The 15,877-nt window shown below is 36.8% G+C and overlaps 1 protein-coding gene across 1 annotated transcript; it reads left to right on the top strand.

Annotated features, from left to right (window-relative positions):
- Positions 1 to 1,551: 1,551 nt before the first annotated feature.
- Positions 1,552 to 3,734, top strand: RB195_020800 (uncharacterized protein; the record flags this gene model as incomplete). Its single annotated transcript, XM_064189271.1, has 6 exons — positions 1,552 to 1,641; positions 2,013 to 2,078; positions 2,159 to 2,231; positions 2,665 to 3,122; positions 3,412 to 3,534; positions 3,651 to 3,734. The coding sequence occupies 6 exons, from the start codon at positions 1,552 to 1,554 to the stop codon at positions 3,732 to 3,734; spliced, it is 894 nt and encodes a 297-aa protein (XP_064045152.1).
- Positions 3,735 to 15,877: the final 12,143 nt, after the last annotated feature.

The following is a 15,877-nucleotide window of genomic DNA, read 5'->3' as shown; positions in this document are numbered from 1 at the left end:
TGTGTAATTATTTTTGTTATAGTATTTCTTTTCTATTAAGTCTCCGACCATTTGATCCTACCGTTCTGATTACAAAGTTAAGTTCCAGTTTTGAAAAAAAAAAATTAATTGAAACTCAATAGAAGTTGACAGAATGATCATAGATACATTTCTTCTCCCTAATTCTGAAGAATATGTTACTTCAGCAGGACCAACACAGGTCAGGTCAACTAGGAAAATTTGTTTTGAAGATATTTTCCCACAATGGACACTTCTTAGGATTTCAGAACCGCCCATGAAATTTATTTAATAGAAATTTTTCAAAATTTTGTAAGAAAAAAAGCCTCTACTGTTTTTTCACATAAATTCTCATATATCAAACAAAAATATATTGTTTATTACGAAGTTTAAAATCCAATGACAAACTTTGATGTTCATCTTCCATAAGCAGAAACTAATCCTAACAAATAAATACCGTAAATTTTTCCTTAATCACGGTCAGGTCACTAAAGATTTCGTTGGTGGAGCAATGAGCGCTAGAAATGTAAACAATGGCTGAGCAAATCTCAAGATAGGAATTCTTCAGGAAACAAAAAGTACAAGAGATTCGGCGAAAATTGCTGAGATTCTTCTGAAACAATGAGCTCGAGATGACGAGAGCGTTGAATTTTCTAGAACACGTTTGAAATCTAGAGATCTCCAATGATGTTTATTTGACATTTTTTTTGTTTAGCAAAAGGGAAATCAATTATTTATGTACTCTCTGTGTATTTGGCTAGTTATACTATGAAATAAGTGACATTCTTCACCTAATATCCAAAACAACAACCTATCATGGATGGGTCTCATTAGCATGATGAGGTGGGACCTTTGTTATAGATCAGAATTTTTCCTTCTTCAACTGATTGTAGTCTTTTCTCTAATTTCACTCATGGCTGTGTGGATTCTACCTATTTACTTTTTGCATGTTTTATTTCAATTATCTAATTTATTTATTTATTTTAATTTTATCTAATTTCACTCAACGTTTTGTTTAAATGCAGCTATCCCCTTAAGATGTCATAAATTATATGGTTAATTTTTCTTTCCCAGAAATTATTCAGTTCGAAAAATTATCTAAAAGTAAACAGTGCCTGTTCGATGTCCATTGTTATTGCTATTGATACGTAAATGTACGCTTAAAAGACAAAAAAAGTTTTGAAAAGGAATTGTCTCCGAACAGTAAAAAAAAATCATCGATTCAAGAAAAGAAGAAGCGTAGAAAGAAAAAATAAATAAAATAGAGGTAGTTGAGGTTCCTCAGAGTTCTCAAAGATGGTATTGTTGTCAATGAAGCACATAGCAATACACAGTGCTGTTCTAGCTCCATGTGAATCACTTTTGCGGCAAATAACAAAAGCAGAACTTTCCCGGAATCTTAGGATCCTGGGAAGAAATTTTGTAAGAACGGGGGAACATCTCATCTGGTGCTGCGTTGGTTTTTCCAAGCCCGTACCGAGCCAGTTCGGGCGGACCACCCCTTCGGTGGCCACTATAAAAGCGGCTCCGACAGCTCAACAACCACATCCAGCAATGGTTTCTGTATTTGGTTATTTCGTCTGCCTACTTCTAGCTCAAGTGGCGCTAGCGATTAATGCCAATCAAACCTCAGCAGCTGACGAGGTACATCACATTAATATTATATTTATAATATTAGTACAACTAATACATTTCCACTGTTGGATTCTATGAATTTTGCAGAACTTAACTTGAACGTGATTTCGACGCTTTAAATAAATCTCATAAATTTTTTGTGTTTCTGGAGAAAATTTTCGCACTGTCATAAGTTCAGAAAATTCCACTTATGGATCTGTAAACTTGACTGGCAGATCCTTCCTGCTTTTCTAAGAAGCTTTTTGGAATAAAATGATCGTCAATAAATTATTAGCACTATAGCGTCTTTTTGCCTTAAAAAATTCCCTAATTTTTCCTTTTACCTGGAAAATTCTCTACTTTCTACTTCCAATGGAAGAAAACCTCAAATTCGATTTCAGACCGAAGCTGCAGTCTCGCGTGTTAAAAGATGCTGCTCACAGATGTCCGCAAACTGCTGTCCACAGGTGACTTATCGGGAGAATCCTTCTGAAATTGAATTCCTGGAAAACAATTCCAGAGAGCGCTAAATCTGAACCATTTCCAGGCGACGCTTGCTTGTTTCGATGCGTGCAAGGGTCAATGCGTTCCACAATGTAAGACGCAGTACTGCATTACTGGTAAGTGAAGAGCGCAAGATTTTCTGAACTCTTCCGATGATAGCTGATCCAGAAAAGTCGACAGGAGAGCCTTTTTCTTGATTCGTGATCCAGAAAAGGCAAAAATTACTGAGAAATCAATCTAGTCGCCGTGAATATTTTGGGTTTTCTTGTCTCCTCCTTGTTCATTCTACAATATGCATTTCCTCATTAACCTCGAGTGAATTATCCTGTGAGGCTGATACGTTTATAGTGCATCCAATTGGGTGCAATGAAACAAATTTAAGAAATCTCACAGTTCCTCGCACAGTTGTGAAAAACATTGAGTGCTCACTTCAGTTCTCAAGTTGATTGACTCCATGCTCTCAAAAGCTGCTGTATTTCACGCAGTCAAGTCAAAAGCAATGTGTAGCAATGTTTCGCCGTACAACTTCAACAACTCCACACTTTCCAGGATGTATCAGCACATGCTCAAGTGTTTGCTCAGTTCCTGCTCAAATTCAAACTCCACCACCAATCCAGACATTACCTCCGATGACACTTCCACCTATCACATTACCACCGATCACTCTACCACCGACAACTCTACCACCACCACCACCACCACCACCACCACCTACTCAACCACCACCACAACCGATCATCGTCGTACTTCCACCGCCGTCGAAAGCTCCGGAAGCTTGTCAACCAACTTGTCAACAGTCGTGTCTCGTCTCCTGCCCCACACAGATTTGCTTCGACGTCTGTCTGAAGAAGTGTGATACTGTTTGCCAAACATGTTGCATGCCAGCCGCTGCACCACCAATGCCACCAATGCCGCCAGTGCCAACGCTGCCACCACCGCCACCACCACCACCACCAACCACTACTACTACTATAGCCACAACTTTTGTACCGGCACCAGTCATGCAGGTAACGACCGAATTCCTGGTGTTATTTACCTCGTTTTGTTTACGGTTCTCTGACTATCAACAAACAATGTTTAGCTGATCAGCAAACTTTCAGTCAGTTCCCGGGGGAAAAGGATATTTAGAGCGTATTTTTAAAGTGAATCCGCTTTGATAGCCATACTATGTCAAGCTTTACGGCAAATTGAGGTCGATCTGCCTTCTACTGAACTGGATAATGTATTCTCCAGTCAATTTCAGGAAACTACAAAATTAAACGGGAACGTCAGGATTACTGTCGGGTCTGTTTTCAGTGTATCTCTTTGTGTCTTCAACCGTGTGAAATGCAATGCCGTGAAACTCGTCCGATGGCTGTTTGTCTACCACTTTGTCAGCAAACTTGTGAGACCACCTGTATGCAGACACAACAGAATGTGGTAAGCCAGGAAAATCCTTAAAATTAGGAAATGAGAAAAAGAATATTTTTAATTTGTAAAATTTTGTTGTTTGAGGCTAGATGAGGTTGTTAGATGGCTCTGAAGCCTCGTTTCAGATGCCTTGCCAATTTTCTGCTGGTGGAGGATGCAGTTGCAACACTGGTTACAAACAATGCGGAGGAATGTGCTGTGTAGCCTGATTTGAACGCTCGACTTCTCCAAACCTCCACCAATCCAACAACAACAATTTTTAACCGAATTCCCTTCAACACTTGTACATATTACTATACTGTTTATTTATAAAACTTACCACGTCCTTTCCCTGTCTTGGTCGACATTTATAGAATGAAAACGACAATAGAAAAATGAAAAAAAAGAAAAGGTGTTATTTGTTTCAATAGAAAAAGAAAAAAAGAAATGGTGATAATACAGAGAAAGTTGGAGCAACGAAGAAGAGGCGACACTACCTGGAAAACAAAACCAGGGATGTTACTAGTATGTTCGAGACCTCAAGGTAGTCATTGGAGAGGACCTTGAAGTTGCTTCTGATTTCAATTCAAAACTGTACTTTATCAAGCAAAATTGTGTAATAAGCTAGTCCATTTTGCTTAATAAAGGGTTTTAATTGTGGATAAAGTTTTAATTCACAGTCATTATCCCTCTGGACCTCCTGCAAAGCCATATCTATACCGGCTTTAGAGCTTTTTGTGAAGTATAGAGAAAAAAATATTTAAGGGCATCACTCCACGAATCTGAGGTGGTACGGATTTCAGGTGGAGTATTAAACGGGATCGTAGATTAAGGAAAGGGGGTGATTCCGTCCATTTCTTCTTAATTGCCGTAAAAAACGGCCCGGAAGATACAGCTTCGGGCGTTCTGGCGCACTATTTTCTACAATGAGTTCGATTGGAGCGCCCCAGCCCTGTGCACGCGCCGCATCTTTTGGGCCGTCTTTTATGGCAATTAGGAGGAAATGGACGTGTCCACCCATCTCTCCATAATCTACGATCCCGTATACGAATACTCCACCTGAAATCCGTGTCACCTCAGATTCGTGGGGTGATTCCTTTAATTAATTCATCGTGATCTCTTTGACAACAAGATATGGACACAATACAGTTCGATGCCTATTCACAAAAACATTTCCAATGATTTTTCGTTTTCTTGGAGCAGATAGTACGGATGATTCCTTGGAGTAGAGCCTTTGCGAAGAGCACTTCATTACGTGTTGCGCAGTCGGTTAGAGGTCGGTTGTAGTCACACGGTGGATGGTTCGAAACCGCGTTGGGGCATCCTAAATAGATTGATGCGCTAGTAACTTTATCCTTTATCCTTTTTAACTTACTACACCAAAAAAATATTTAATTGATTCATCATGGCGTCTTTGACAACAAGTTATGAATACAATACAGTTCCCACTAAATTTGTTTATTTGACACTTTAGAAAATAGAGCAACAAAAATAGAACGTTACCGATGTTCGACTGTCTTTGAATCTTAGCATCTTGAAACGTAGTTTTTAGTTATCAGTAGAAGATCAATAACAATCTTGGCTATAGCTCAAGAAAATCAATCAGAAAATAGAATGTTTTAAAGGGGCTCCTGCCGTAGATCGAGAAAGTTGCCGAGTTCATGGACGACACCTCGGCGAAGATGCACGCGGACCGCGTCATTCAGTAATACTAGCTTCCCGATTAAAGGCATCACCCCACGAATCTGAGGTGGTACTGGTTTCAGGTGGGTTATACCCATATGGGGTCGTAGATTATGGGGAGGAGGGTGATTCCTTGCATTTCTTCCTAACTGCCGTAAAATTCGGCCCGGAAGATGCGACTTCGAATGTTCCGGGGCGATATTTTCTACAACGAGTTCGATTGGTGCCTTGTGCACGCACCGCACTTTCTGGGCCGTTTTTTAGGGCAATTAGGAAGAAATGCAAAGAACCACCCTAATCCCTCCCCATAATCTACGACCCCGTATAGGCAACCACCTGAAACCCACCTGAAACCCGCACCACCCCAGATTCGTGGGGTAATCCAACCAATCTTCATTGTAATTTTTTTTTTCAAATTTCAGTTCTTAAATTTTTCTAATTTTTTAAATTGATCTTGAATTCTCCATTTTTAGAACTCGGACAAAATTGGTTTCTGCCAGCACTCAAAATTTATCTTTGAAATTAACAATAATTTCGAGAGAAGAGAAAAGATCCTCACTTCTAAATTAACCACATCAAGATTGTACATTTGCAGAAATGTTCCTTGCAAAAACTCATCCTAAAAACTCACCTCTGGAGACTGATTGGATGGTTCTGCTTGCAAGGAATTTCAGTTAGGTCAAGTTTTCAGGAATGTTTTCAGCTGGAACAAATGTATCTGAGCACCTGTAACATCTTTTTATATTATAGAAATTTCTTGACACTATACATTTTCGCTTCTAGATTGAATTGATGTATCCTTGCAAAAATTTTCCGTCATCGGCTCAACGTTAGAATAGAAGTCAATTGGTGTCTAGTCTTTATTTTTTCATTTTTTCAAAGTCGAGAGGTAGATATTCTTAATTTGAGGTCATTCCAACAAAAAAAAGCAGCAAACAGCTGACAGTGAGTAAAACTGTCTTGTTTTCAGAATTCTTCCATGAACTGCTTTCCTAGAAGAATTAAAGCTTAGTGATCTTAACAAAATCAAATGCATAATTCAATTAAAGACAGGAATCGTGCCCTTGCTTATCCAAATCAATTTTTGAGATGACCTCAGGCTTCTTCCCGCAGGTGTTTTCTCACATTATTTGCCTTCCTTTGGGGAAAAATTATTCCTTTTAAAAAAAATTGGACTCCATCCGCTATCCTAATTAGAATGCCTGTGTTGTTTGTTGGTAAGAACGATAAAAGATTTCGTGGCGACTCCTGATCACTCCTGATGACACCGCACCTGCAAAGGAATTCCATACGGTGCAGGAGGACACAGGTCCAAAGTCCATACAGTCTCATATAAAGAAACATCGAATCCATAAAGTTCAGAAAAAAAGTAATCGGTTCCAGGAGAATTCAAATCAAATTTTCAAAATCTCAAAGAAATTGATATTTCTCGTGTCCTTTTGCTCTGATTATGGAACGAATATGTAGTAACAATTCTTTATCCTCTGAGAAAGTGGAACGAAATCGAGAAAGATGGACATGAACGGAGAAACAGTAAATGGATTCCTTCCGTTTTTCCACTAATGTATCAAATAATGCATTCAGAGTGCAAAAAAAATTATTGTTATCGAGTAATGGGATGGTTCCACTTGGGAATAATTTCAGCCTTTTCAATAATGTATTTTGGTATGTACAAATGGAACAACTTCATTTTTACCTCATCACCGTTTCCCAATCATTTCGGCACAAATTGAGGAGAATTTCTCAACTTAAAGCATCTATAGGTCATTTAGAATTTAAAAATTAACTTAATTAGGAACTTGAAAGTAGACAGAATACGGTTAGCGACAGAAGGAATATGACGAAGAAGCATACAAAAAAAAGTACACTAACAAAATGCTACAGTAGAAATTTTTCTGAAACAAATTTTTCAATCTTCATTCTTTTGTCATCTCCAGAAAAATCAAAGTCAGGAATGGTGATTTTAGGCACACAACTACCATTTAGATGGATCCGCACCTCCGTTCTGTTGTTGAGCTTTTGTGAAGACCAGGTTTAATAGAGACCTCAAGGTCTTTTAAGAGACTGTGTTATGACACTGGCTGTTCTGCTCCTATTCGGTCACAGGCAATAAATCATCCATGCTACTGTTCCTGTAACTGATTCTTGGATGATGGCTGCATTTTTAACGCAACTCGTCCTTCTTGTCGTGATTTCCTGTACTTGAGATTGTTTACGTATCATAAAATGTTAATCATTCTAAATATGTCCAAAATTCCAAATGTAATGACATTCCAAATATGTTCAAGTGACTGACTTCCTATCAATATCCTTGTAAGACTTCTTTTAAAAAAAAGAGAGGAGAGAAATTCTAGGAACTAGCAATCCTTTCACCGATGAGTTAGGTGTCTTAAGGTACAACAACTCCTAGTTCCGCCTGGTTCAACAATTCCAAACACAATTAGATTATGAAGTGAAAAAAGTCTATCAAACAGTTCGCTTTTTCTTGTTTTTTTTAAATTTTTTTTTGAAAACATGTTTAATTCTCTGATCCAATATTTTGTGTATCAGATATTATCCTGGCAAGCTCAGGTTTTTTCGCCAATTCAAAACACAATTCAAAATACCATAATAAAAATAAATAAATGCAATAAAATAACACTAACAATAACTTCGACCACAATAAATTAAAAAGGAAAACTTCAACGTCGCAAGCAAACTTCAACAGAGCGCTTTATTATGTTATGTCATTGCTGCGTAAGGACAAGAAAATAAAAAAAAATATCAAAAAGAAAGATTTAAAAAAACCGTCAAGAAATAATTTTTAGCAAGGGGTCCGACTGTATTCCACTGTGAAGCTATAGAATGCGTTCTGAGCCTTTGAGCAACCTTTATAACCTCATCATTATTCCAAGCATTAACCTTTGACCTCCTCAAATATAGGAAAGTTTATAAGATTATTCAAAGATTCTCGCTAGGATTCCAATTACAGCTTGGAAGCCCATCGTTTTCTGAGTTGTTGTTTTATTTTGAATGTCCATCGCCGCCATAGAATGCAAAGATTCATCCCACATTTTAATGTGAGCTCATAAAATCCGTGTGCGTGCTGCGCCTGAATTATATGTACACCCTCTGATCATAGGGCGTGCAGGGAAAAATTAGTTGTGGCACTGGTTATCTCGTGTAATGGTCGTTATTTTAAGATGAACGTATAGCAAAAACGCGACCACCGTTTATTTATTTCCAAAATGTGGTTGTTGTGGCTTTGATGGTGTTTAGAATGCGTTCTCGGGGCAAAAATTCTGGAACACACAAGGAATTTCACATGCAGAGCGACCACTTTTACCGTAGATCGCCACAGGAGCCTTCGAGTGTTCAAGGATTGTGCACAACCTCAGATCTTTTCAGGAAACCTTTCAATTTGAATTTCAATATTTGATAACAGAGGCTCGTTAAACGCAACTAAAATGTGAAAATCACTTTAAAATCACATTAAAATCATTTTGAACTACTTCATTACATTATTGTGATTTTTAAAAACTATTCTCTAAATAGGTTTATGATGTAGTGAACTTCTTTCAATAATTAGATGGGTGTGACCTAGCTGGTAGCTGAAAACAGTACAAATCCCTGAAAAATGTCTCCTTTCCTCCTTAATTAATTGGATTTGTTTTAAACGATGCAAAAAAATTACTGTACGAGCATTTTGATTTGGCAAAGATTTATTTTCAAGGAAATCGCACCGTTGGCCGCAAAAAAATGCAAGCCATATGGAGCGAAGTCTGGAGTGAGTGAGAAGGAAAGGGAAGCATTTACCATCCGAGCCTCGTCAATTTGTTATTTTAATTAATTAAGTTGATTTTATTGATGTCTACTTTAATTTCTTACTTTAATTTATTTTTAATTTCTTATTAATTTATTTTTAATTTCTTATTAATTTATCTTTAATTTCTTGAAAAAATTCATATTAATTTATTTTTAAATTTCTTTAATTTATTTTTAATTTCTCATTTATTTTTCTCTAATTTCTTGAATTGATTTATTTTGAATTTCTTACTCCTTTTTTAAATTTATTTTCGTTCTTTTTTTAAAATGTTTTTTAGTTGATTTTATAGAAAGTATTTTCATTATTGTGTTCGATAGTATGAAGAAACTTCTTAAAGTCTCTCCTATCTACTAAACCGAGCATAAATCTTCATGGAGAAAATACAAGTTTTACGAACTTCTACTGTTAAACTTTCAATTCAACGTAATATATTACACCTATTAGTGAAACTACAAAATACAGAACCTTGAACTTTTTTCTTTCTCGTCTACAGCCCTTACAACAGTCAAAATGTCATCAATATCATTTGCCAGAATTTTTTTTCGCCCAAATTTCGTCGACCTTTCCTGCAATGGGTGGACAAACAGGTTCTTTCTCACTTTTTCAGGATAAAAATTCATATGTTTGCATGGTGAAAAAAAACGGTGTTCTCGAAATTTATTTGAGCACAAAACCAAATAATTCAGTCACGACACAAGTACGCGTTTAAACAACAATAGAATTTTTTTTTTTAGATTTCAGTAACATTTTAGGTTTTATTCAATACGATTACACCGAATGACAGTGCAGTATCCACGGTAATTCTTTGAGAAAAAGCGAAAATGGTGCGGAATCATGTCTGTTTCTTCTTTTTCTCGTGATTCCCCCCAATTTGATCCCTTTCATTTTATCTGGGATATGTGAATTTGAGATCTATCGATTGATTTTAGGGAATCCTTATAGGTCCTATCCTTGCTCTTTTCTCAGGTAAAATTTGATTTGAGGCAGGAAATACCACGTCAACAATCAACACCCGCAGTTAAAATCACTGTAGAGTTCTTTGAATCTTCTTCGAATTGATTGTTTCTCTATTAATGGCTTTTTCTGAACAAGTTGTCGAAGAAAATTTTTCCATTATTTTTTCGCTTCTATTTAAATGCGCTGTTGTTTACGTCATTTTTTTCTTTATTCTCTCATCGCTGAATCAACAGTTTGTGAAAACCTTTTTTTGCGCGGAACTCAGCAAAACCAAAAGCTACGGTTTGCTTTTTGAGCCTACTATTCGAGCATTTTATCTTTTATCTCTGCACTACTTCATTTTTATTTTTTTTGGATTACTTCAGGGAATTTAAAAAAAAATCTTTAGTTGTAGTGGTGAATTTCAAAGACGCGCTACAAATCGTTATTTTTTCCTACTTTCTAGTTTCTAGGAAGTTACAGTACAACGAGAATTTAACATTTCTATTCTGAGGTAACCTATCCTTTAAAATTTAGTTATATTTTGATTGGATCCCTAGATCCAGTAGCTACTGGGTTTTCTATCAGGTTAAAAAGTAAGGGAAACAGAAAAAGAGATGCATAGTTTTGAAATTTGTCGAGAGAAAAGTGATTGAAATATTCATGAACATTCGAATGAACGGCTGATTAAATGAATAAGCTTCGAGCTAAGAACCAGGGAATTACCCGATGAGTGAATAAAAAAAAGTGAAAGGATGAATGTAGTTGTAAAAAAAGAATAGATGAGTTAGATGAAACTGAAGAGAATGGTTTTTCGTTTCTACAGTGTCTTCGCTGATATTACAAAATTTTTTCTAGAGGCGGAATTTCTTTTTCGTCTACAAATCTCGTTCAACCTGACGATGATAAAATTTCCCGATTTCCATGTGGATCTGTGGATTGCTATCCGAATGAAGAAAAATATACGAAAGGGGTACGATTGAGGGATTAATTAGTCAATATTCAAAAAAGATTTTTTCCATAGTCTGTGAATCCTCTTCTATTTAGATGAATAGGTATCGTAGCCAGAAAAATGAACTATTCGATCCCTGATATGTCCCTTTGATTGATCTGCTTGAGCTGTAGCCAAGATTAGTATTGATCTGTTTGATTTTTTAATCGCAAAGATCAACGTTTCTTCAGCATGAATCACAAAGTTCCAGTTCTCAGCACCTAGCGTCATATTTTTTCATTAAAGTTAATTAAATAATTAATTTCTTTATTTTAGTGGTTTAAAACCACTCCTAATCTCTCCGTACGTATTCAAAATTCCTCTACCGAACAATTCCACATCGTAATTTTTTTTAAACCGTCAACTAGGCAAATACTTTTTGAAGCTGAACGGCTGATTAGTACACACAAGTGTCGGAGGTGTTCTGGAAAAAGTTGTTGTCGTGCATTCATTCCCAGTTGACTGGAAAGTGCTTTTCTGTGCGTGCATATAAGAGGTGTAGAACGGGGAGGGAATTCTCCTCGGCCCGGTGTCGGGCTATTCACAACACTTTGATGGTCGCTCGACTCACACAAACACACTCTTATATATGTTTATGTTTATGTTATGTTGTATGGTTGTTTAGTGTTGACTGTAGAACCTGGACCTCAAACGCTCCTCGTTTTCCGTGGCGACTCGTCTTACTTGATCAACTTTTCTTCAGCACGTCCTAGAATGGAGAGGAATGAGAGAGCGATGCATAAGCACTGAGTTTCTCCTGATTTTTCCTCGCTACTCGGTTCTACTGCATACGCAACGCAACGTGAAGGTGTCGACGGCTCTTCTCCGAAGCACAGCAGCAGCGTAGGTTTTGGCAGCCATCGCAGCGTCTACTATCGCGGCCGGCGGTAGTAGACCTGTTCCAGGCGGTACATACATACCGTCACATTCACAGCCGAATCAAGCACACATCGGACGACGTATGGCGGTTAACGGCTTACACTGCGTGCGTGATGCCTCGTTTCTAATACGTACGAAAGCGAGTCTCGTACGTAGAATTCTCAGCCTGCTAAACTTTCTATTCGATTCGTCGCATGGTTCAGGTTTTACGGAAGCTTCTACGCAATGCAGTTTTACGCATCATTGCCTATCAGCAAATCGTTAGGTGTCCTTGCTTCCCAGCCTGAATCTTGTCTGCACTTAACATCTTTTTATGTTCCCTTTCATACCATTCTGGCATTTCTTTGACACATTTCAGGATACAGATCGTTTCATGGGATGCTGAAAATTTTTTGAAGGTTTTTTATTGTGAATATTCCATAGAATCCGGACTCGGCACCCTTTTGCAACTTTTTCAATTCAAGCGGATATTCTTCGACTTTCTTCAAGAATTTCTGAAATACTTTCTGGGATTTTTTCATGTGCTCGGATTTCCCGAAAGAACTGTTTACGAAGGACTCTTATCTTTAAAATTTCACATTACGTTTTACTTCTCTCCCTTTCTCTGTCACTTTTAGAAAGATTTTCTTGAATATCGCTATATGTAGACGGTAATCAAACGAATTTTCAACCTCATCCCTCTTTTTTTCTGTCACGTGGATGTTTCTCGATGTTTTTCGTCACTCTTAGCTCATGAAATATTATTGATTTATGGTGAAGACTTAGAAAGAGGAAAATTGTTGCGAATACTAAATTGTAATTGTTACAAAATGATTAATTACTAATTAATAATTAATAATTAATTGAACTAAGTTTAATGATTGAAGTCTCGGAGGATTTGCGACCACTATGGCTCTGAATAGATAGGAAAACTCCTACAACACATTTTTGTAGTTTCCATAGGATTAGATGTAACTCTCCAGAATTGTTTGGAATATCTAAATTTACTTTTTTCATAGTTAGATGCCAAAAAAGATTTGTAAATCGGATCAGTTTTATAAAAATATGTTTTTTCTCTTTCTCTTCAAGAGTATTTCATTTCTACGTCTCTCATTTTTTTGACAATTGAAACTACCTTGGTGAAACTCATAAGAAAAATAATTGAACATTTTTCAAACTTTCTTCAAAACGTAAAATGTTCTAAGTGGTGCCCCACATGTTTCATAATCGTTGAGAAAATCGTCATCGACCTCCTTTTCATGTTCAGGGGAACTCGTCCATGAGACTTTGGAAAAATCAGTTATTTCTATTGGTTGCATACAACTATTTTAATGAATTAAGTGACCAAAGATACTAGAGATACTAAGGAGTAGATCCAGATTTCCAGGATAAAACCCTAACATCTTGCAACCTCTTTGGAAAAAAGTACCTGTTCGTTCGCTTGAACGCAGCGCAAGTGCAATTTTAGCGCAACGATTAGTGTTGCGTAGGTGTTAGCGGTGAGTCGTACGATACGATATAATCTGTTCACGATACCTCTTACAAATAAACATAGGACATAATTAGCACAATTCCACTAAGGTCTCAAATATCTGAGAAATTTCGTCCTCATTTCACCTCAGGAAATCTTGATTTATGAGGCAAGGATCGCGTTTAGTCTTTCTGGATTTTTCTTTTCCACCATTACCTTCATTTAGACCTTCTTATCTTAGGACAAACTCGTGAAGCACGACACTATTTCTATCATCCACAAATTAGGAATACTTTGGAAACCCTAAGCAGCACTGGCTGCTTTCTTAAACTAGCCGTTTCTTCTGAAAACTTTTCTGCTAATTTTCCTTAACATTTAATTGCTGGAACGCTTTTGTAGAAACGATGTTCTTGAACGAAACACAAAACTCCACAAGTTTTTGTCGAATTAGCCTTCTTGACCCGCCTATACGATCAAGAAAACGAGAACGAGTTCCGAAACCTGCCCTCAAGTGAAGCGGAAAGAACGCTAACCTACTGTAATCCTTCGATGATTGTGCAATCACGGACGAGCGTGAATTGAATGACGGGGCGCGTGCGTGGCGCACCTTGAAACTTGTTTTTTGCACTTTCGTGTACTTCTAAACTCTTATGGTGTTTTGTCGTGAATTTCTCGCTCCGTAGGTATTTTTTAGTATAATACGGCCGAGATCTGCCCAGATAGGTAGAACTCGTCCAGAATCGTTGACGAATACCAAAGAATTCGCGAAGCGTGTCAGCAAAGCACATCACATATCAAAATGCAACGAAGCGCGCATCTGTCCTTGACAATTCCACATTAAAAAGAAAAAAAGAAAAAGATTACGAAAAAGCAAGAATTCTGTGGATGTGACATCACCAGAATTCGAATTCGGGCTGAAACGAGAAGCTAATCTCTAATTTTCTAATTTTTTTATTATTATTTTTTATCTTTTTATTATTTTATTTTTAATATTTTTAGAAGGGATCCAATCCACTGATGATCCGCAACGTTCGTCACGCGTTCGTCTTCGGGTCAGAATCGAAAAAGTTCACGAATATCCACAAAGTTGTGGTCAATAAGTCGATCCGGTAGCCCTCTCCTTTAGCTGTTTGACTTCAGAGGCTGAAAAGACTTGGTTAACATAGGGTGGTTTCGAACCATCGACCTCATAGACATAGTGCTGACATCCTATCACCTCACCACAAAACCAAATCAAAAATTATAGAGATGTTTTAATATTTTAATTAATATTTAATACTTGTGTCTAATATTTTATTATTATATCATTATATTTATTTTATTATATTTTTATTATTATATCATTATATTTATTATATCCTAATATTTATAATTCCTCTCTCCTTATTGCTTATTTTTATAATTGATCTTTTTTTCTTTTGGAATTTTCTTACTTTATCAATGGTTCTTCAATGAATCACACGAGTCGTTCACTGGAACACTGAAATTGTTCAAATTTACTTCTTAGAATGACTACAGTGGAGCAATCCAGAAAGTGATCTCACATTCTCATAATGTGTCTTTTTTTCGTACTTCATTTCTCATAACAGGTGGTTACACTTCCAGTGTTGTTCTCTTTTGGTGGTTTTTTTTTCTCGCTACAAATTTTCCGTATCCACCCTTTGAACATTGACCGCAAACGGTTTCTGTTCGTTTGACTACAATTTTTACGGGTTTTTTTTCATTTAATTGATGATTTTCCTGATGTATTCTGTCAAGACTGAACGATTTCGTCACAAAATACACTGTAGACTAACTTTGTGTATATAGTTGGGTCCATCTGTGCACGTCCCAATAAAGACATCGATCCTTATCAACTCCGAATTTGATGAATGTAGGATTTTCTCCTGTAAAATGCACATTTAGTTTTCTTCATCCTTTTTTTAGGTCAAATAAACGAGGATCAGTGACATCTGCGTTGGAACTTGAATTTTCTTAATTATGAAAAAAATACTACAAAGGATATTTGTATTTCCGTCGCTATTGTTTACGACAGCTATTGTTCTTCTTCTTTTTTGGTGGTTTTCTTATCCTGACATACCGTGGAACGTTTGAATTTGTGGTTGTAACTTCTCGACCGCTGAACGGCTCCACTTTCGCACGTGTCTAAGTGAAAAAGTCATTTAACGCAAATGTAGCTGTCGAGGTTTTTCAGGAAATTCAAGGACCAAACTCCTGGATTCCCGTCTTTTAGAACTTAGAGAGAGTCAGGATTTTTCTATTGATGATTCGGGACCGTCCTTTATTTAAATGAGCAAATCACTTCGAATCAGCAAACTTAAATGAGCAAGTCATGGCTCAACAGGCTACCATAATTTATTTAGAAGGTAACAAACTTTTTTCGAAAAAAAAAATAAAAACTAGACGTTTTGTGCTGCTTGGCAATATTCGTGCTTGGTCCGTGCGACAATACGTAGTGGGAGGGACAGTTTTCTATAAAAATAAAAAATATAAAAGTACAGAAATATAGAGGAATTTTCAGTAGGGTAATTTTTCTTGAAATGGTAGTTATTCAACAATAATTAGCTCAATTCTGTGAATGTTTTCGAATAACTCGAATATCGTACATTCGTCCTCGAATATTTATTTG

This window comes from Necator americanus, chromosome II (genome assembly GCF_031761385.1).
Source record: "Necator americanus strain Aroian chromosome II, whole genome shotgun sequence".
In the NCBI taxonomy this organism is placed as follows: domain Eukaryota; kingdom Metazoa; phylum Nematoda; class Chromadorea; order Rhabditida; family Ancylostomatidae; genus Necator; species Necator americanus.
Note: the sequence above shows the minus strand (reverse complement) of the source record. Positions and strands in the feature narration are given on the sequence as shown.